General features: G+C 34.3%; 1 protein-coding gene across 1 annotated transcript in view; it reads right to left on the bottom strand.

Moving 5' to 3' along the window:
• LOC108519001 (copine-8-like) overlaps positions 1-22,055 on the bottom strand; it is a 262,053-nt gene that overhangs the window by 110,411 nt on the left and 129,587 nt on the right. The window contains 4 exon segments of the mRNA XM_017857756.1: positions 381-422; positions 1,624-1,728; positions 6,772-6,875; positions 15,651-15,714. Coding sequence (XP_017713245.1) covers positions 381-422; positions 1,624-1,728; positions 6,772-6,875; positions 15,651-15,714 — 315 coding nt within the window.

A 22,055-nucleotide genomic window follows, 5' to 3' on the forward strand; every position in this document is an offset into this window, starting at 1 on the left:
GGCAGAGTTGGGTGGTGAATGCAATGCTTACTTCTGTTCCCTTGAACAGTATGGGATATCAATGTTATAGAAATGTTCAGAGAAAGTGTGAGATGCAGAAATTTGATACTCATTACAGCTATAAAACTAGACATCTATAATTATCAGATTTAAGTTGAAAATTTTACTAAGTTACTGGAAATAAGAAAACCTCTATTTTCATCTCGAGGTTGGAGAAAATATGCTCATCCTTAACATTTCATGTAAATGCATCAGTAACATTTGGAAAAACAAAACAAATATGCAATCTAAAAGTTACAATTTAAAAATGTGGCCATTTCAATGTATGTGCCTCTTAAAGTACACCCAGTTCAAGAGTAAGAAGATAAGAAAAGTCTTACCTCCCATCTCGATCCCAGTCATACACCTCTACTTTGATTGTTCTGTACATAAGAAAAACATAAAGTTACTTAGTAAGATCAAAATAATGTATGGATGAGAATTTAAAAATAAGTTGATTTTTTTTAGATAAAACAGTGTATGCTTATAGATTTTACATATGAATTTGAAGTTAATTTTGCTAATTTCATTACTATAATCTAATTCGTATCGTAAAAGAGGCTTCTAAAATCTTCACTGATTCCTTAAAGAGAGTAAGAAGAGTCTACAGGGGAAGCAGGTGCAGTTTGATAGAGCCCCCCAAAGGGATGGTATGCACCCACTTCTCCACTCTTGAAAATCACTGTCTTGGAGCAGTGTTTCTCAAACTCAGCATAGATCAGAATCATATGGAGCACTCGTCCAAACATGGATTACTGGACCTCTCTCCTGGAGTTTCTGATTAAGTAGGTCTGCATTGGGGCCAGATAATTTGAATTTCTGTGAGATCACCAGGTGATGCTGACTGATGCTGTTAATCAGGAAGAACATTATGAACTTTCTTAACAACTTTTCTAAGAACTTTCTTAGGAAAAAATGAGTCCAGCTAAATACAGATATGATCTTATTAAATGAAAAGAATGATAGTCAAGTAGCATGATAAATTTCAAAGTAAACTTAGTAACATATTGGTAATCAATAGTTCTATGATATGGGTTAATGAAACTATTTTTCTATCACATGTAACAAACTAAAGATTGAGATTTTACTTTTATTTGCTTTTCTTTTGGGATGAAAGTTTCATTAGAAAAAAAACCTGGATATTAAGAAATCTTCAGGTATATTGTTTGAGAATCCTCAGGCCCACCTTACCCAGGTAATTGTGAAACATTAAAATCTCTTGTGCTACAACTATGGAACTTTTTTGAGTCAGCAATCATGAGTTATGCCAAATAACATTTTCAAGAGTATTTCAGGGTTGATAATACATCTAAGCATAGTGTTGCAACTTTTGTTTTCCTACTTGTTCCACTCTAGAAGGATCGTACCACGGCAAAGGCTTAAGGCAATGAAGATTCTGAAATAAATTTTGAATAAATTAAAATTTAAAATTAATATTCAATGTATTTTTGCATTTACATATTTTCATTTTTGGAAAGTTAAGTTTAACCAAATTTTAATTAGCCAACTTATGCCACTTCTCCAAATCACTGTAGATTTTTTTTAAAGTTATTTGAAGATTTTTGAATAAACTATCCTTCTTACCTGTCATAGTCTCCATTACATAATGCTCTGACCGAGATCTTGAATGCTTGCCATACCGGATTTAGAGTGTTTTTGACAACTTCTGTTTTATGACAAATTGTAAAACTGTAAAGAAAAAAGGTTTTCAGTTATTTGCATGATTTGACTATTTTAATTGATCTATTGTTTTAGTAGTCATTCCTCTATTTACCTTTTGTTCAGAATAGTCAGTCCCACTGTTGCTGCTACATCACTTCATGAAAAGAGATATGTGATTTTAAAACCTGAAAGATCACCTCACCATAATCTACTTTGTAATAAATTTACCAAAAGCAAACTGAAAATTCAATAAATCCTAAAGCTGTTTTGTAAACAATCTCTGTAAAAATTGTGGTGACATGCTGATGGAGTGAAAAATATCCATAGGTCCCTAAGGATATGAAGGTCACCAGCAACTTTGAGAACAGTTTTGTTGGAGTGTTGAGAAGAAAAACCTGGTTTTAGAGTGAGTTTAAGAAAGAGAAGAGAAACTGAGGCACACTGTGTAAACTTTTCTTTAGTCTAGCTGTGAAGAAAAAGAAAAAAATCAGAATAATTTAAGGAAAAAGAAAAGATTAATCACAGGAAAGGTTTTCATTGTTCTTGTTGTTACTTCTTGATGGAAGAAATAACAGCAAGTTTGTCTGCTAAAGGAAAAGATCTGGTAGAAAGGAAGCCACTTCTGATGCATGACAGAAAGGTGGGAGCAATGTTTTTTTGTTTGTTTGTTTGTTTTTGAGATGGAGTCTCAGTCTGTTGCCCAGGCTGGAGGGCAGTGGCGCGATCTCGGCTCACTGCAACCTCTGCCGCCCAGGTTCATGCAATTCTCCTGCCTCAGTCTCCCAAGTAGCTGGGATGACAGGCGCCTGCCACTGCACCCAGCTAATTTTTGTATTTTTAGTAGAGACGAGGTTGCACCATCTTGGCCCAGCTGATCTTGAACTCCTGACCTTGTGATCCACCTGCCCCAGCCTCCCAAAGTGCTGGGATTACAGGCGTGAGCCACTGCGCCCAACCAGGAGCAATGTCTTTTAAGCAGGTAAGAGTAGATGGGATCCTGAGCATCAGTGGAGGAGCTGCCCTTGAAAGGCCAGATAGTCATTCTGCAAGAACATTCAGGAAGGCAGAGTACATGGGTTGATGTTGTGGTGGGATCATGAGGAAGCTCTCCAATTGCCACCACTTTCTTATGAAAGAGGATGCATAACAATGAGCAAAGAAAGAGGATGAGACATAAATGATAAAGTGTCTGGGATAAAGAAAATGTCCACAGACTAAGAAAAAGGAGTAGAATTCCTCAGGAGCCCCAAGGGCCCATTTAAGTTTACCATCACATCATGAATCTATAGAAAGACCAGTCAGTGTGTGGGTTCTTTCTTTATTGAAACTACTGGTTCTATATATCTAAAGAATTCCTAAGGGAAGGAAGACAGTGATTCACAATATGGGACAGAATTCATGAAGCCTTAAGCTCGGTTTTCTGATTCAAATTCCAGTCTCATTTCCACAAAATGATTCAATCTGAAGACATCAGTCAGCTCCTCGAAATGTTCTTCCTTCATGTTATGCAACAGTTTCTGAGCTAGAAACATTTAAAGTAATCTTCACTGAAACAATAAACCCAATCTTCATCAAGACCTTAGTCATGAAGTGTTTCAAATGCAAGTATCTAACAGTATTGACACATGAAAATATTAATAAATACCATAGTGAATATACTGCCCGTAACCCCCACAATGAAATATCCACCCTTTGGTAGGTCTTCAAGTTCATTTTCCTACTCTCAAACAAGAGGGATTTGGTTCTATTAAGAGATAAGATAGAAACATAATACTTTATGAAAGGATCAAGTTTTTACCACAAGACTTATGGCATTAGTGCCTTCTCCTTCCTGGGAGTATTCTCACCCACCTAAGGAAACTCATGTCACTAAATTGTTAGAGCCCAGGAAAATGTATCTGTGGTCAAATGTTCTCAGAGCTGACTCACCTGAAGCAATTTAGGAGTCACTGGGGGAAAAGGTATTACAAGTAAGACAGAGGGGCAGACAGAGAAGACTCTTGAAGGGTAATGAAGATGTCTAAAGCAGAGGAAGAAAATCAAAGTGGATAGGGGAAGGTGAGGGAGGGCTGTAGGGGCTCAGAACACAGAAAAGGCAAAGGTACGAAAAAATTGTTAAGAAAAATTCATAGAAAACAAATCACAGAGGGAAGGCAGAGCTCTACGTTGGTTTGTTTAAGAAACAAACAATATATTCATTAAGATCCATTCATAAAAATGCAATAAGTTCTTAAAGATCTACAAAGGAAATTTCTCTTGTATCATATTCTAATATATAGCAAGTCTTTGGTATGATGATAGATATAGCTAAATAGATGATAGATAGATGACAGGAAGAGAAAGAGAAAAGGGAGAAAAAGAGAGACAGAGAGAGAGACTAGACTGACAGACCAACTGACCACCTTCAGACCAACATGTTCAACCATCTACTGCCTTTTGGCCTCTTTGCTTATGGTTAAATCAAAATTTCTCTTATATTCCTAGTGTCACCAGCTGCAATAATTAAATAGTTTTGACATTTGAAACATTTCCTCTCAGGGAAGGCATGTCCTTCTTACTGAGCTATTTATGAGGCAGGTAGTCTTTTGTTGCCTATTAACCATTCTTATTTCTAATGTATTAGATACCATATACACAGGAAAACCTCACTGGTAAGAATTCCAGTCCTGGTGTAACTCATAAAATTTCTGCCAGGAGCCCAGTGTAGCTTTTCCTAACATTTGGAAGTATTTCTATATAAATATTATGTGTGTGTGTTACAAATAGTATTATAAAATGTATTTTATTAAATAACTGGTATTAGGATACTTTAAGTGAGGCCACTTACCAAAAATGGCTATTCCAAAGGAAAATTATTACCCAATCATAAATAAATGTTAAGTTACTAAATAAATGTCAAAGAAAGAATATAAGAGTATAAGATCATACAGTATGAAGGCTTTTAATTAAAACTTCCAGTAGAAATTAAGTTTTCCCTTCTTATGAAATAAGTAACACATACACTAGGTATTAGGCAATTTTGAATGAGTTCCATATTTTAAAATATTTAAAATAAAGCTAGAATCTTTGCAGTTAAAATAGAGACAAAAGTGAGGCGTAAAAGCATCTGCATACATTTAAAATACAACAAAGCATATGCGTGCGTATACATACATAAAATATCTGGATCAAGCTGCAAACTAGGTTTCTGTGTGTAAATATAAATGGAAAGTTTTCTGAAATGAGATTCACCAACTTTTAAAAATAGTTTTTTCAAACTAGTTGACATTTTTGGATTAGATGTATTTTTCTTAATATTTAGATTTTATTTAATGAGTGAACACCTTTTTTTTTTTTTTTTTTTTTTTTTTTNTAATGGCACGATCTTGGCTCACTGCCACCTCCACCTCCCAGGTTCAAGCAATTCTCCTGCCTCAGCCTCCCAAGTAGCTGGGATTACAGGCACCTGCCACCACGCCCGGCTAATTTTTTGTATTTTTAGTAGAGACGGGGTTTCACCATGTTGGCCAGGGTGGTCTCGATCTCTTGACCTTGTGATCCGCCCACCTCTGCCTCCCAAAGTGCTGGGATTACAGGCGTGAGCCACCGCGCCTGGCCGTGAACATCATCATTTTTAGAAGCACAATACATTTTCTAATAAAAGTATCACTAGGAGAATTAGATGTGTGATAAAGTGAAATTTTACAATTGTACAACTAATCTTGATAAAGAAAACTAATAAGAATAAAAATAGAAAATTCAGGGACCAAGTAGTTCATAAGACCATTTTCATTCAAGAAATTCGGAATCATTCTTGAGATTTTCCTCTGTTTTTGAAACGCCTGGCAAATATTATTTTCTTCACTTTCTAACATTTTTCATATGAATAAAATTAGTGTTCAGATGCATATGACACTCTAACATTTTTACCACTGAAAAAGAAGGGAAATACACAAAATCTAACAGTATAACACTATAGCAAATATATCTAACAGTTGCTCAGTAGCTGCATCAGCAAACATCTCCCAATAAGTAAACCATCATTTTAAACAGGCCAGTGCATTCACTTTGAATAGCAAACTTTCTATATTATGCAACATTTTATACTTACTAATAATACATTGTATAGTTTCATATATAAGAGTAACATTTTTCCCATTCTATTCCCCTCATTTTTAATTTCCAAATAACATGTTCTCTTTAGCTGATATATTACACAGTTTAAAAAAACAAAAAAAATTAACTATAACATAATAATAATATTAGCTAACGCTTAAGTTCCTCTTATGTGTCAGAAAAACTTAGAAAATTTTTTGTGTAGTAACTAATTTAGTCTGATCAACAACCCTGTGAGGTAGCTATGATTACTACCCCATTTTACAGGTGAGGAGAAAATGGAATCTCACATAGATTAAAAACTTGCCATAGTACTATAGCTATTAAGTAGCAAGGTTATTATTTAAATCTAGACAACAGAAATTAGCCATATTATTAACAACTAAACATTCTCACAAATACTAAGTACAATATGAATCACAAAAAACAAGTCAAATATATCTAATAGTAGAGCTATACATATTAAATTATGGTCTATAACTCATAAAGACATTCAAAATTTATAGAAACTAGTCTAATCATAACTGGCAAAAGTATTCAAATTACTAGAATATAATGAACATTTTTATTGAAAGTTAAACTCAGATATTATTGGTAAAAAAAAACCCCATAAGCTCCACATCCTTCTCTAAGAAAAGGGTTTTGGTTCAAATCTATAACAAAATATATTTGTTTCAGCATTCAGGTTTTCACAAAATATAATTCTTCTAAACTATTTAGTCAATGTTATAATTTTATAACAAGTAAAGAGGAAATATTTCTCTGAAACTAGAAGTGTTTCATTTTAAGTATCAGACAAAACATAAAATGTTTATAAAGTTGCACATCATTTTGAGATGCAAAAATCACATCAATTTTTAAAATCTCAAACTATTTTACTTCGTTAATCAATTTAATGAGCTTCTTTGAGAAAAATAATCGTAATTCAAGTATCATCATTACCATATAGGTAAAATGCATAAAAGATAAATCTACCTGCCATCTTCATTACTTCGATAAAATACAAGGAAAGGATCTGATTTTCCAAAGAAGTCCTTCTTGTCCAATTTGTTTGCACAAAATTGCATCAAAACAGCATCCTAAAAGCAAAATTAATAAAATAGTTCAAGACTTGGGCTATAAATAACTGGAAACTGCAGATCACAAACAAGACTTGACAAGAAAACATATTTGCTATTTTAATGCAAATGGCCAAGTTAGGGAGAATCCTAGACAACATAAAATTGCTTTTTAAAGGACTATATATAACTTTAAAATTTTGCTGGTAATTTTATTCTAGTTACAAAACTATTACTTTTCAAAAACTTTTAATATTTTTCCCTTGAAAAGTGGTATTAAGCTAGGTGAGGCCAGGTACTCAATTTTATAATATAGGATCCTCATTCACATCTTCAGTTATGCAGGTACACATTTTTAGAACATAAACAAATTCCTGTTCATTAAAGAAATATTTACTAAGTTTCTACTACATATCTACTATGTATCAAATGTTAAGATGTATTAGATGATTAGATGGGGAATAAGAAAGACCACATAGTTTATAATATGGGGACAGGAAAGTTCCTTCTTAATCATATACAAGTGTACTATAACGAATCAGTAACTACATTTAAAACAATTTTCTTCTATAACTTAAATTACAATTTGCATGTTAATTATTATGTCAAATCAATCATTTTTATCATTCTATGTACTCAAACACTCGCAGCTACATGATTTGAAGGAAAACAAGCTAGGGTATCATAACACATTATTGATAACCATTTTTAAAGTAGAAAATGTATTGTTATTTAAAATTAAAATAAATACTTTTGTGGGGTGTGTGTGTGTGTGTGTGTGTGTGTGTGTGTATTTCCTTTTCTTTTGGAGACAGAGTCTCGGTCTGTTGCCCAGGCTGGAGCGCAGTGGTGCGATCTCCGCTCACTGCAAGCTCCGCCTCCCGGGTTCACGCCATTCTCCTGCCTCAGCCTCCGGAGTAGCTGGGACTACAGGTGCCTGCGACCACGCCCGGCTAATTTTTTTGTATTTTTTTTAGTAGAGACGGGGTTTCACCGTGTTAGCCAGGATGGTCTCTATCTCCTGACCTCGTGTCCGCCCACCTTGGCCTCCCAAAGTGCTGGGATTACAGGCTTGTGTGTTTTTTAACTGAACAGGAAAGCTAAAAATGTTGGAAAGAGGTGAAGTGGCAAAGTAATTCAGATTAAACAAAGAGGTTACAACTTTGAATATTACCTGATAAAATGTTAACAATGTCTAAAAAAGCATCTTATTCATCACTTCTTTATCTTGCAGAGTCCAGCAATACTTACTAAGTATACACCTATTTTTAAATTATTTCCTTTCAGTAATTCCAGAAGACTACACAAAACATGATGTTATCTTATTCATTCATTCATTTTCTTACTTAGCAAACATTTCTCAAGCAATAGTCAAGCTAGAATCTTGGGTAACGAACAAGGCAGTAGCTACCCTTGGAAAGGTCAGATTTCTTAATTTCCCATTTTCAAAATTATTGGTATAGTGTTATTTGATTTTACTTTTAGCATGATATGATAACTTCTATCAGAGGAACATTTATAACAGAGCAGGAAATACATCCTAGCAAGGCATAGTGACAACAGAGGTAAGGACAATATGGACATCATTATCACCTCAAACCTCTCAAGCATATCATGTTCTTTTTAAATTTGAGATTTAAAGATCAAAAAGTTCTATACTATCTATTATAGAAGCAGTGAAATAATCATTCTGGGTGATCAAATTATAAAATTAAGGGCAGCATTGAAAAGGACGAGTTGTTTGGTTTGGTTTGTTTATTTTGAATGCCCTTTCATTTCGGTATATATTTAAATGCCCTTGGGAGAGAATGGCTTTCTAAGAACCTGGGGACATTCCAAGGACATTGTTCTTGCAGAAAAAGAGTACACTTTAACACATTTCTCCCAAAGCACCTGGACCAAAATATAAACTTCCAAGAAACATTCTGTATACTTACAATGCATAATAGATAAATGAAATGTGTTTATTTCAAATGGATTGTGAATAAAACATCAGAGGTGTATTATTACAAAAGCATGAATTTTCATTGGCTTATTGGTAAATGTAAGACTAAATTTAATTTTTCAAATTATACTCCTTAGGGCTTGCAAAATGAGTAACTGATTCAAAATAAAGATTTATTTCAGTGCAGAAAATTATATAACCTTAGGAAAAATAATGTTCTTGCAATTGCCCAGGTTAACAACTTAGCAGGGATTAAGTGGTACATTTGTATCAAGCACAAAATAAATCTTCCTTGAGAAGAAAAGTAGTTATATACTTTTAGAAATACACAAGCATCACTGCAAAGTTTTGTTTTGTTTTTATGCCTTATGCTTAATGTCACCTAACACATTTTTAAGACCTGTCTTTAATACTCCACATATAAGGAACGTTCTATTGAATAAAGCCACTTGGATGTTTCACAGGCACTTCTAACATGTTCCAATCTGAACATCTAATGTCTATTCATAAATTTGCTTCTCGTATAATCTTCCCAGCTCAATTTGTGGCATTGTCATTCACTCAAGTGCCCAAGGAAGCCATCCTTGACTCTTCTCTTTTCCTGATCCTTTATCCAATCCACCACCAGTTGCACCATTTACCACTAAAGTTTTGCTCAAATCTTTACTTTGGCTCTGCTGCCACCACCTCAGTCCAGTTCAATCTTATTTCTCACCCAGACATGTTCAGCGACATTTATTCCTTACTCCCACTTCCATTCTTTGATGTATCTAATCCATTCTCCATCAGCAGACAGAGTAAGGCTCTTGAAACATGTAAAACTCATGTTGCTCACAACGTAAAATGCTTTTAGGCCTTCCCTTGCATTTAGGAAAAATGCAGAACCATTAACATGATCCGCAAAGGCCAACATCAAATGGGCTCTACCAGCCTTTTCCACCTTCATCTGGCAATGTTTTAGCTCAATCATCTCCCACTGCTCACCCCTGACCATCTCACATCAGACCCACACGTGCCTTTCCCACCTCAGGAACTTACACAGCTGTGTCTGCTGGAATTCTTATCCTGGGGCTGGCAAATGCTACTTCTTCTTTAGGTCTTAGCTTAAATGCCACTTTCTCAAAGAGGCCCAGTGATCCCCCCAAGGCTTAATAGAAATTAGATCCCTACTGTACTCTCATAATATATTTGAATCACTTGGCACATACCACGACATATATTACCTGAATAGTCAGCCGACTAATGTCTCTCTTTTTCACAAACTCTGTGCTCATTAAAAACAAGGACCAGGGTTGGGGGTTGTGGTGTTGTGTTTTGTACTATTTTTTTCTTGCTATTCTATTCTAAGCATTCACTCCAATGACATAATAACATTTTGTAAACACTGTTGAATCAATCAATAAAAACAAAAAATATTCTTTATGAAAAATTTTAAACTACTTTTAAAATACTACATAAAATACTACTACTTTTAAAATACTACATAGTGGCTCATGCCTGTAACCCCAGCACTTGGGGAGGGCAAGAGGGGCTTGGATCACTTGAGTCTGGGAGTTCAAGACCAGCCCAGACAACACAGCGAGACCACATCTCTACTAAAAAAAAAAAAAATTAGCCAGGTGTGGTGGTGCATGCCTGTGGTCCCAGCTAGTAGGGAGACTGAGGTGGGAGAATCACTTGAGCCCAGGAGTTCAAAGCCTGCAGTGGGCCATAATTGTGCCACTGTACTTCAGCCTGGGCAATAGAGTAAGACCCTGTCTTTAAAAAAAAAAATACTAAGTGAAGATACACTCCCACTATAACTTCTAAACTACATTAGTTTTTATTGTGGCATTTAATTAAGTATAAAATTTGCATTTGAATAAAACTGTCTCAAAATTAATTGAGATAATTAGGATTATTACACTACAAATAAACATTTGTATAATTTTATGGACCTACATCTTTTTTTTTTTTTTTTTTTGGGACGGGTCTGCTCTGTCGGCCCAGGCTGGGGGTGCCCACCCCCAGTGGGTGCAATCTTGGCTCACTGCAGCTGCCTCACAGGTTCACGCCATTCTCCTGCCTCAGCCTCCCAAGTAGCTGGGACCACAGGTGCCTGCCACCATCCAGGCTAATTTTTTGTATCTGTAGTACAGACGGGGTTTCACCATGTTAGCCAGGATGGTCTCGATCTCCTGATCTCGTGATCTGCCTGCCTCGGCCTCCCAAAGTGCTGGGATTACAAGCGTGAACCTGTACATCTCTTAAATGCTACCATTTCTTTCCTGTAGAGTATCCATCTAAAGGAAGTATTAATAATATTCACATTTTTAGAAGAAAACATACAGCCTTGTGATATTGGCCTTGGATATTATTTCTTGGATATGATACAAAAGCATAGGCCACAAAAGCAAAAATACACGTGGGACTGCATCAAACTACAAAGCTTCTGCTCAGCAAAGGAAACAATCAACGGAATGAAAAGGCAGCCTACAGAATGGGAGAAAATATGCTGTGGTTTCTATGGCTTGTTTGTCCCCACAAAAGCTCATGTCGAAATCTGATTGCCAGTATGACAGTGCTGGGAGGTGGGGCCCCATGGAAGGTGTTTAGGTTATGGGTGCTGATCCCTCATGAATAGGTAGGTGCTGCTTTCACAGTCTTGAGTGAGACTGGATTAATTCTCTCAGAATGAGTTTATTCTTTTGAGAGTGGGTTTTTATAAAGCTGGGGTGCCCCTCAGGTTTCCCTATGTTCACAAATGTCTGCTTCCACTTTCACTTTCTCTGCCACATTGTGAAACAGTATGAAAGCCCTTACCACAAGCCAGTACCATGCTCTTGAGCTTCTCACCTGGTGGAAGAGTGAGATAAATAAACTTCTTTTTAAAAATAAATTACCTAGGCTCAGATATTCTTTTATAGCAACTCAAAATGGACTAAGCTAATGTATACCATAAAGGTGAATTTCCAAAATATATAAGGAACTCCTACAAATCTTCAAAATACTGCAAAACTATAAATATATAAAATGAAAAATAGAAAATCAACTCAATTTAAAAATGTGCTAAGAACCTGAATAAGCATATGTCTCAACATATGCTCAACATATGTTCAACATCACCAATCATCAGAGAAATGCAAATGCATACAAAAGATTAGCTCACACCTGTTAGAATGCCTACTATCAAAAAAAAAAAAAAAAAAAAAAACACAACGGGAAGTAGTATCAGTGAGGATGCAGAGAAAAGGAAACCCTTGTACACTGTTGGTAGGAATGCAATTAGTGCAGCCACTGTGGAAAATAGTAGGAAGTTCTTCAAAAATTAAAAGCAGCACTACCATATAATCCAGCAATCCCACTTCTGGGTATATATACAAAGAAAGAGACTGAAATCAGTATCTTGAAGAGATATCTGAACTCCCATGTTCATTCTAGCATTATTCACAAATAAGTCAAGACACTGAAGCAAATGAAGTGTCTATCAACAGATGAATGGATACAGAAAATGCATTTATATAATTTATACACAAACACACACACACACATATATATATAAAACAATCAAATATTATTCATCCTTAAAAAGGAAGAACATCTGTCCATTTGCAACAAGATAGATGAGCCTGGAAAACACTGTATAAGTGAAATAAGCCAGACACAAAAAGATAAATACTACATGTTGTAACTTACATGAGGATTCTAAAACAGTCAAAATTATAGAAGCAGGGAGTAGAATGATGGTTTCCAGGGACTGAGGGGAAGAAGAAACTGGAAGGTATTATCAAGGAGCACAAAATTTCAGTTATGCAAGATGAATAAGTCATAGAGATCTACTATATACAGTATGGTACCTATGGTTAACAATACTGTACTGTATATTTAAAAATCTGCTGAGAGGGTAAATCTTATGCGGTTTATTATCACAAAAATATTAATAATAAATAAGCAGGGTAGGAGGAATCATTGGAAGTGACTAATACATTTATGACATCGATTATATGGTGATGGTTTCATGGATATATACCTATCTCCAGACTCACCATGCTGTATACATTAAATATGTGCAGATATTTGTATGCCAATTATACCTAATAAACTAGTTTAAAAAAATTGTCATATTATAAATGCATAAATTAAAGCTCCAAAAATATAACCTCACTCAGCTAAATAGTGAAAAAGGCAAAACTAAAATGTAGGTGACCTGACTCCAAAGCCTATGTTCATTGCACAAGTTAATAACTGACAACTTGTTTTAAAGAAAAAAAGTATAGATTTTTATGATGCTGTAGGTGAATTAAAATGATTGCATTCAACATTATAAATAGTAATGCCCATACTTTTAATGTTCTCTAAAGCATAAATTTAAAAATCATTGATTCTTCTGAAGTAACTATGAACATTGCTTTGAGTACACTTGCGCATTCTACTATACTAACATAATAATGAAATACTATTTCAAGTTTATTAGTATTAATAATGATGCTGATGATCAATAAGGCTCTAGCCAAGAATTAGGACATAGAAAACATAAGATGAAGCTACACCAAGATTTTAAACAATATTGATAAAAATATTAGATCTATAATTTCTAAGTATGAGAAATACATGTTGACTCATTGAAAGATAATTCCAGATGTTCTTGAATTAATTGTAAAAAAAGGGATAAAAATACCTACACCACTAAACGACACATTCCCTTTCATTTACGAGGGCCTGGTAAAAGAATTTTCCAGGCTCTTCCAACAAGAGACTAGAACTGAAAGTGGAAGATATTTAGGATGCAGCCTGTCCATACCCAGCCTACGTCTTGGTATCTTGGTTCTATTTTGAAATATAATTGATAATACTGTATTCATGACATATTTACACAAAATATGCCCAATAAACTCAAGATTTTGACAAAATAGCATGTAAATATCACCATAAAGAACATGTATCTTATTGACTGTGAACTTCCTTTTTTCTTTCCTAATACAAAGCCTATATTATCTTAAACATTTACAAATTGAGACCAGAAATATAAATGATGATCAGATAATATAATTTAAAAGAATCATTGTGTCATTTTAACTAAAAAAAATAGGATGATAGGTAATATCTCTGCATTTAAATAAATTTGCTATATTTTCTAAGGCATTGCTTAGTATATGCATACTACTTTTATGTACATTATAGTATCAAACTTAATGTTATGCTAGTTGATTGTCAGGACTGGAAGATTTTTTTTTAAAATAGTCTAGTGATTAGTTCACATATTTTGTTTTTTTTTTGCCCTTCAAACATGAAAAGTAAACTCAGAGTAAGTAGTCAAGTGTCTTGATCAGATAAAGTACAAATTAGTAGCAAAACCAAAACTTAACTTGAGTCTGATAGTCTTTAACAGCAATATATGTGGGCATGTTTGGGTATTTTATAGATGAGAAAACTGAGACTGATATGACCGTGACATGCCCGGGGGACAAAGACAATGAGCACAACAATAGGAAGGCTTCAATTTACATGTTATTTTAAATGACTTAAATTCTAACATTAGTGTTTAATTATTTCCACTCACCTGTTATTATAGTTCCTATTGTTATCTCACTGTTCTACCCCCGCCCCCAGAATCCCATAGGTATGTAATCAGTTGTAATACCCAGTTTCTATCATTTGCTGACAAGTAATATCATATGATTCCCTGAGCATACTATCTCAGCTACCTATCTATCTATCTATCTATCTATCTATCTATCTAATCTATCTATTGATCATGTATCTACATTTGAGAGATATACTATATATACAAATATATTTGAGACAGGGGCTTTCTCTGTTGCCCAGGCTGGAGTGCAGTGAAACAATAGCTCACGGCAGCCTTGAATTCCTGGACTCAAGTGATCCTCCCACCTTGGCCTCCCAAAGTGCTGAGATTACAGGCATGAGCCAACATGTCCTATCAGAAATGTATTATGTAAACAAGCCCACAGAATTTATCTAAAAGTTAAAAAGACAACTTCTTGAGATAATAAAATAAACTATGGCTCTCTCTATAAAAACTATGGTCAGTGTCAAAGTGTTAAGCTTTTGTTAGTTTGGGTGAGTTTCTGTTCCTATGATCAAGCAGCAATTAAAAATAAAGGGCACTAGAGGTAATCTAAGGAAAACTTGTTTCCTCTGGAAATACCAATTCCCAGAGATCTGTTGGCCCACATTAAACAGACAATATTGACTTCAGATTCAGCTGGCCATCGTTACTTTCAGTGTGGAGTTATCTTCCCATTTCTTGACAACAGTGAAATCATTAAACATGAGTCAATGAGCATCAGCAAATCACAACTAAAAGTAACAATCTTCTAAAAATATAGAGTATGCACTCTATGCAGTCATACTGCTAGATGGAGTGGCAGCTGATCCTTTCTTCAAATGTGGACTTCCCCAGCTAACAAGAGATGGAAGTAATATAAATTCTGAATTAATTAAATTAGAAAAATTGGGGAAAGTATGTTATACAAATGGGGTAAATGCAAATGTCAAGAAATATTCCTTCAGGATTACACACAAATCTTCAAAAGTTTTACAGTAATTGAACTGATTGGTATAACGGATGATTCCTTATACTAATGCTTAAAAAGCAGTATTGATATTAGGTGTTATTTTAATACTTTCAATTCCTTAAAAGATTATTAAAATAACTGATTATACTTTTTGGACTATGAAATACAGTCTCTCTGGTCATAGGGTGAAGTATCTAAAATGATATTTTATGGATTATAAAATTGTATAACATTTTTGCTACAATTACTTAAAAATTAATTAGTTAAGTACAATTTTAGATATAGCATTTGAAGTATGGAAGTGTTTTCTAAACAAAAGAAATATTCACTTACCCTGCAACAGTTTAATTCCTCTGCTGTAAGTATGATTGTACCACATTTCTTCCCCGGAATTCCTCTAAAACAACAAAAATATATTTATGTGCATTAATATGTTATATTAATACTATATAATATAAATTTATATATCATATTTATTTTTATGTAATCTAATAAAGAGCATATAATAATAAGATGGTTGTTCCCTAACGAAATATATTTTGAGTAGCTGGGATTACAGACCTGGCTAAATTTTGTATTTTTTTTTTAGTAGAGATGGGGTTTCGCCATGTTGGCCAAGCTGGTCTCAAACTCCCGACCTACGGTGATCCGCTCCCCTCGGCCTCCCAAACTGCCGGGATTCCAGGCGTGAGTTACCACACCCAGCCCTCAATGAGGCTAAACTTTTAACATAACTTTAAACATGTCGATCCTCTCAAGAATCTTCAATATTCCATATTGTCTAATATATAAGATAATGTAATAGTTATGCATCACCTAATTATGTTTCAATAAACAACAGATTGCATATACACTGGTGTCCCCATAACATTATAATGGAGCTGAAAACTTTCTACTGCCTAATGATGTAATATCTTAGCACACAGCATTATTCACGTGTTGGTGTGATGCTGGTGCAAATAAATCTACTGTGCTGCCAATCATACAAAGTATGTATGTACAGTCCATAATACTTGGCAATGATAGTAAACATCAAATATGTTACTGTTTATGTATTTTCTATACTATATTTTTATCATTATTTCTAAGTGTATTTCTTCTACACATACAAAAAAAAAAAAAAGCTAACTGTAAAAACAGCCTCATTTAGGTCCTGCAGATGTTCCAAAAGAAGGCACTGTTATCACAGGAGACAACAGCTCCATGCATGGAATTGCTCTTGAAGGTCTTCCAGGGGGACAAGATGTGGAAGTGGAAGACAGGGATACTGAGGATCTTGACCCTGGGTAGGCCTAGGTAAATGTGTAAGTTTGTGTCTTCATTTTTAACAAAAAACGTTTAAAAGTAAAATAAATAAATTAATAACTTAAAACAGAAAAAAAAGATTATTGAATAAGGATATAAAGAAAGAAAATATTTTTGTACAGCTGTACAATGTGTTTGTGTTCTAGATAAGTGTTATTATTAAAATTATTTTTTAAAGTTTAAAGTATTTTAAAGTAAAAACATTATAGTTAAGGCTATTATTGAAGAAAGAAAAATAGTTGTAAATACACTTAGTGCAACCTAACTATACAGTGTTTATAAAGTCTACAGTAGTATAATGTCCCGGGCCCTCACATTTACTCATCGCTCACTCAGACTCACCCAGAGCAACTTCCATTCCTGTAAGCTCCATTCATGGTAAGTACCCTACACAGGTATACCATTTTATAACTTTTATATAATGTTTTTACTGTGTCTCTTCTATGTTTACTTACGTTTAGATACACAAATACTGACGTTACAACTGCCTTAGCGTATTCAGTGAGGTAACATGCTGTACGCATTTGTAGCCTAGGAACAAGAGGTTATACCATATAGCCTAGGTATGTGGTAGGCTAGACCAGGGGTCTGCAACCCCAGGGCTGCAGAGCAGGAGGTGAGCGGCAGACACCAGCAAGCTGAGCCTCATCTGTATTTACAGCTACTCCCCATCGTTGGCATTACTACTTGAGCTCTGCCTCTTGTCAGATCAGCAGCAGCATTAGATTCTCATACGAGCCTGAACCCTATTGTGAACTGTGAGGGACCTAAGTTGTATACACTTCTTATGAGAATCTAATGCCTGATGATCTGTCACTGTCTCCCATCACCCCCAGATGGGACCATCTAGTTGCAGGAAAACAAGCTCAGGTTCCCACTGATCTACATTATGGTGAGTTGTATAATTATTTCATTATAATATAATAATAATAGAAATAAAGTGCACAATAAATGTAATGGACTTGAATCATCCTGAAACTACCCCGAAACCCCAGTGCAGGGAAAAATTACTTCCACAAAACCGCTTCTTGGTACCAAAAAGGGTCCGGGACTGCTGGGTTAGACCATCTAGGTTTGTGTAAGTACAGTCTATGATGGTTGCACAACAATGAAATCATCTAAGGAAGCATTTCTCAGAACATATCCCTGTTGTTAAGTAGTGCATCACTATAGAACAAAATGTTCTCATGGTTTCTAAGTTTTCTACTATGTTATTAAAACCTATATAAAACCCTGGGTTTCACTGTTCCCTATCCTTTCATCAATTTGGTGACATTTTGTGCTTATTTCTTCTTTGTGTTCACTCCCATGCCTTCACATATTATAGCTTGTTAACTGTTCCCTATTTTGCCTCAAACTTGCCATATCCCCAGATGAAGTTCCATTTGTTCCAAGAAAATCTTACCCTAGGCAACCTTACACAAAGCTCAGCCTTTTCTGCATTTCTATTGATGTTGAAGTCAATATTTTAAGGTTTAGCACTTAATTATTCCTTAACTGCTAAAAGCACAAATTGTTAACCTTTCTTTTCTCAAGTTGATTACACTTTCTATAAGAGCAATATTCATGACATAAAGCTCTTGTAAGCACAGAGTTAAATGTCTGTGTACAGCAGGTGTTTAGTCTATAGATAAGTATGTAATATACAGTTGTGCATTGCTTAATGCTTATTTCCACATGTATTTACTCTTAACCAGGATAATTACACATGTCAAGATCTTCCATTTTCCTTAGGTCCTTATGACTAAGAACTCAATTAATATAACATTGCACATTTTGTCTCATATTACTACATTATCATTTTCAGCATCCTTCCAGCATCCTTAATCAGTTAATTTTTCTAATCCAGCTCTACCTTTCTCTTCTTCTTTCTATTTGTGAACTATGAGTTTAATACTTTCAGCATTTTGGAAAACCAAACACTCCAACTGCGCATAAAACTGAACACACTTCAAAATGCTGAATAAAATATGCAAAGATCTTTATAAATGCTCAGATAACTTTGTAAGAAAGTAAGGACCAATCAGAAGCTGAAAGTAAAGGCAGAAAGATAAGCAGAACTGAAAATTGGAGAACTTGATCTTAGGCTTCTGATTTTTATGGTTACCTAGGACATAAAAATTAGAAAAATAAGAGGAGGTGGGACTCACAAGGTGGGAAATTCAATAAACAGCCAATCCACAGCATAAAGCTTGTATCTCATTAACTAGATTGCCTGATGTAGCATGAGTTATATATATAAACATTCACTCTATGGGCCTAAAAAATAAATCATTGCCTTAAAACGTGGTGATGAATGAAAGAGAAAAACATGTGTCCTAATAATTTAAGCTCAATCAGGCTTGCTGCCTTAACTGACATCACTTGAGTAGTTACCAAAACTTCAAACCAAGAATTACATTTAATTCAAGCGACCACGGTTGCCTAGTAAATGCATATCCTCTCTAGAAAAGTTTCCCTTCAAATTAAATCTCAAAATATCTCACATTTAAAGTTTTAAAAGTAAATATGAAGCTAGTCTTACAGTATCAAAAAATACACAAGAAAAAATGCACCCGTCATGAGTTAGAATCTCCAAACAACAGGCTGCAGAATCAAACACAGATTTAGAATGTTGTAAATATTATGAATAGTACACAAAATATAAGTATTTGTAATATATTTAAAATGTAAAGAGGAAATGGACATATGGTTAACTAGCAAAGGATTATACAAAATAAGCAAGGATATTTGGAACAGAATAGGGAGCCCAGATGTAAATCCAAGCTGTCATTGCCAGTGCCAATGTCCAGGCACTCTTCCCCTATGTTCTCTTCCAGGAGTTTTATTGTTTCTGGTCTTATGTTTGGGACTTTTACCCATTTTGAGATGATTTCTGTGTATGGTGTAAAGTAAGGGTCCAATTTAATTCTTTTGCATGCTGTAGTCCAGTTTTCTCAGAACCATTTATTAAAGGGACTATCTGTTTCCCATCCTATCTTCCTGGTGCCCCTGTGAAAAATTAATTGACTATATATGTTTGGATTAGACAAAGGAGAAGAGAGAATCAGTGAACTGAAAGAAGGATATAAATAAATTATCCATAATGCAGCATGGAGAAGCAGACATGGAAAGTATTATGAAGAAGTTTGGAGTCACAGAACACAAAGGTAAAAGGTCTAATATATGTTTAATCAGAGTTCCAGTAGAGGAAGGACTAAATAGAGCAGATGCAATATTTGAAGAGATAATGGCTGGGAAACTTCTAGAAATGGTAAAACACCTCAATTTCCAGATTCAGAAAGCTCAAAGAATCCCAAGCACCCTAAGAAAAATAAATGTATACTTGGGGACATGATAGGAGCAGGGAAAAACATGAAAGGTGAAGAATGTACCTCCAGAGGAACCAGAGAGAAAAGACAGATGATCTACAAAGATGTGAACTACAAAGATTAAACTAAGAGCTGACTACTTGGAAGCAACACTGGAAACTGAAAGATAATTCAAACAATATCTTCAATGGTTTGAAAGAAAATAATTCTAAATATAAGACTGTAAATAGTAAGATATATTCTAAGAACAAGCATAAACTACAGATATTTTGAAACAAATAAGAAACAAATACATTTATACCCAAGAATCTTTGCTTGAGAAGTTTCTAAAGAATGGGTTTCAAATTGAAGGAAATGATCACAGATGGGAGATCTAAGAAGAAAAAAGAAAGAATGAGAGAAGCCAAGGAAATACTAAATATGAGTTAACCTTAAATCAGCGACATTAATGTTAAAAACTAAGATAATAAATACGAATGATAATGATAGCATTAACCAGCAAGGTGATAATTTAAGTTAAAGCCTTCTCATGGTCTCTTACTGTTCAGGAAGAAATTAAATATGCTGAAAAATAGAATTTCATAAAAAATGAGTAAATATGTTTAAAAACTTCAAAGAAACCACAATTATTTAAGTACTTTATAATTTCAACTTTAGAAAAGAAAATTTTTGAAATTTTCGTTTCTAAAATGCAATCAGTTCAAAAGGAATTAAGACTCAAGAAAGAATGGGGCAGATGAGGAGCACTGAGTAGGTGATAGAAATAAACCTAGAGGAATAGTTACTGATGTAACTGTAAATGAACTAGATGCTCCAGATTAAATGCAAATATTGTATGAATTATATAAAAATTAAATTCACCCATTAACTATTCAAAATAGATATCAAAATTTGATTCAAAAAATTCAAAAGAAAAGAATGGAAGGATAGCTCAGAGAAAAATAATTCTAATGAAAATCAGTGTACCTACATTAATAGCATACATACAGATTTTAAGTTGAAAAGGTTTGCAAGAAATAGTTATTGTGTAATGACAAAACATTCAATTAATTGGGAAGATACAGTAATCTCAATACTGCATGCACCTACTATTATAGCTCCAAAATACATAAAGCAAAATTGACACAACTACAAAAAGATAAATACACCACTATGTTGAACAATTTCATGGCAAACACCCTTGGCAAGGTGATCAAGGTTAATATCACCAGTGATAAGTCATATTAATATGTATTCCTGATAAGATATAAGGAGAAAGACACTTCAACTCCTGCGGCCTTCTCCCCAAATCCGTAACTCCAATCTAACCATGAGAAAATCATCACACAAACACAAATTTAGGGACATTCTACAAAGAATCTAATACTTCTTCAAAACTATCAAGGTCATACAAAACAAGGAAAGAGTAAGAAATTGTAACATATCAGATCAAAAGGAAGTGTATATCCTGAAATGAATACTGAATGAATTCTGGAATACAAAAAGAACATTAGTGAAACCATGAGTGAAATTCAAGTGAAGTTTGAAATTTAGCTAATAGTAATATATGCACCACTGTTGTCTTTCTAGTTGTGACAAATGTATTAAATACCACGATACCACAACATGTTAATGTTAAAAGAAACTGGTATGACAGGAATACAGGAACTTTCTGTACTATTGTAACTTTTCTATAAACATAAAACTATTCTAAAATATGAACTTTATTGAAACAATGCAAGGTCAATAAAAGACAAAGACAGGCTAAGAAACTATTTCAGGTTAAAAGAGACTAGAATTAAAATGACTAATCTCAATTACAATTCTTCATTAAATTTTAGAAGAGGAAAATATATCTATAATGACATTATTGCTACAATTGCTGAAATGTGAGTGAAGAGTAGATTAGATAGTATTGTATCATTGTGAAGTTTCCTGATTTTGATCATCATGTTGTGGTTGTGTAAAAGAACATTCTCATTAAGAAATTCACTCTCAATCTGACCTTGTGATCTGCCTGCCTAGACCTCCCAAAGTGCTGGGATTACAGGCATGAGTCACCACGCCCAGCTGGGAAAACTGGCTAGCCCCATGCAGAAAGCTAAAACTGGATCCCTTCCTTACACCTTATACAAAATTAATT

Source organism: Rhinopithecus bieti, unplaced genomic scaffold (genome assembly GCF_001698545.2).
Source record: "Rhinopithecus bieti isolate Rb0 unplaced genomic scaffold, ASM169854v2 scaffold_2721, whole genome shotgun sequence".
NCBI lineage: Eukaryota > Metazoa > Chordata > Mammalia > Primates > Cercopithecidae > Rhinopithecus > Rhinopithecus bieti.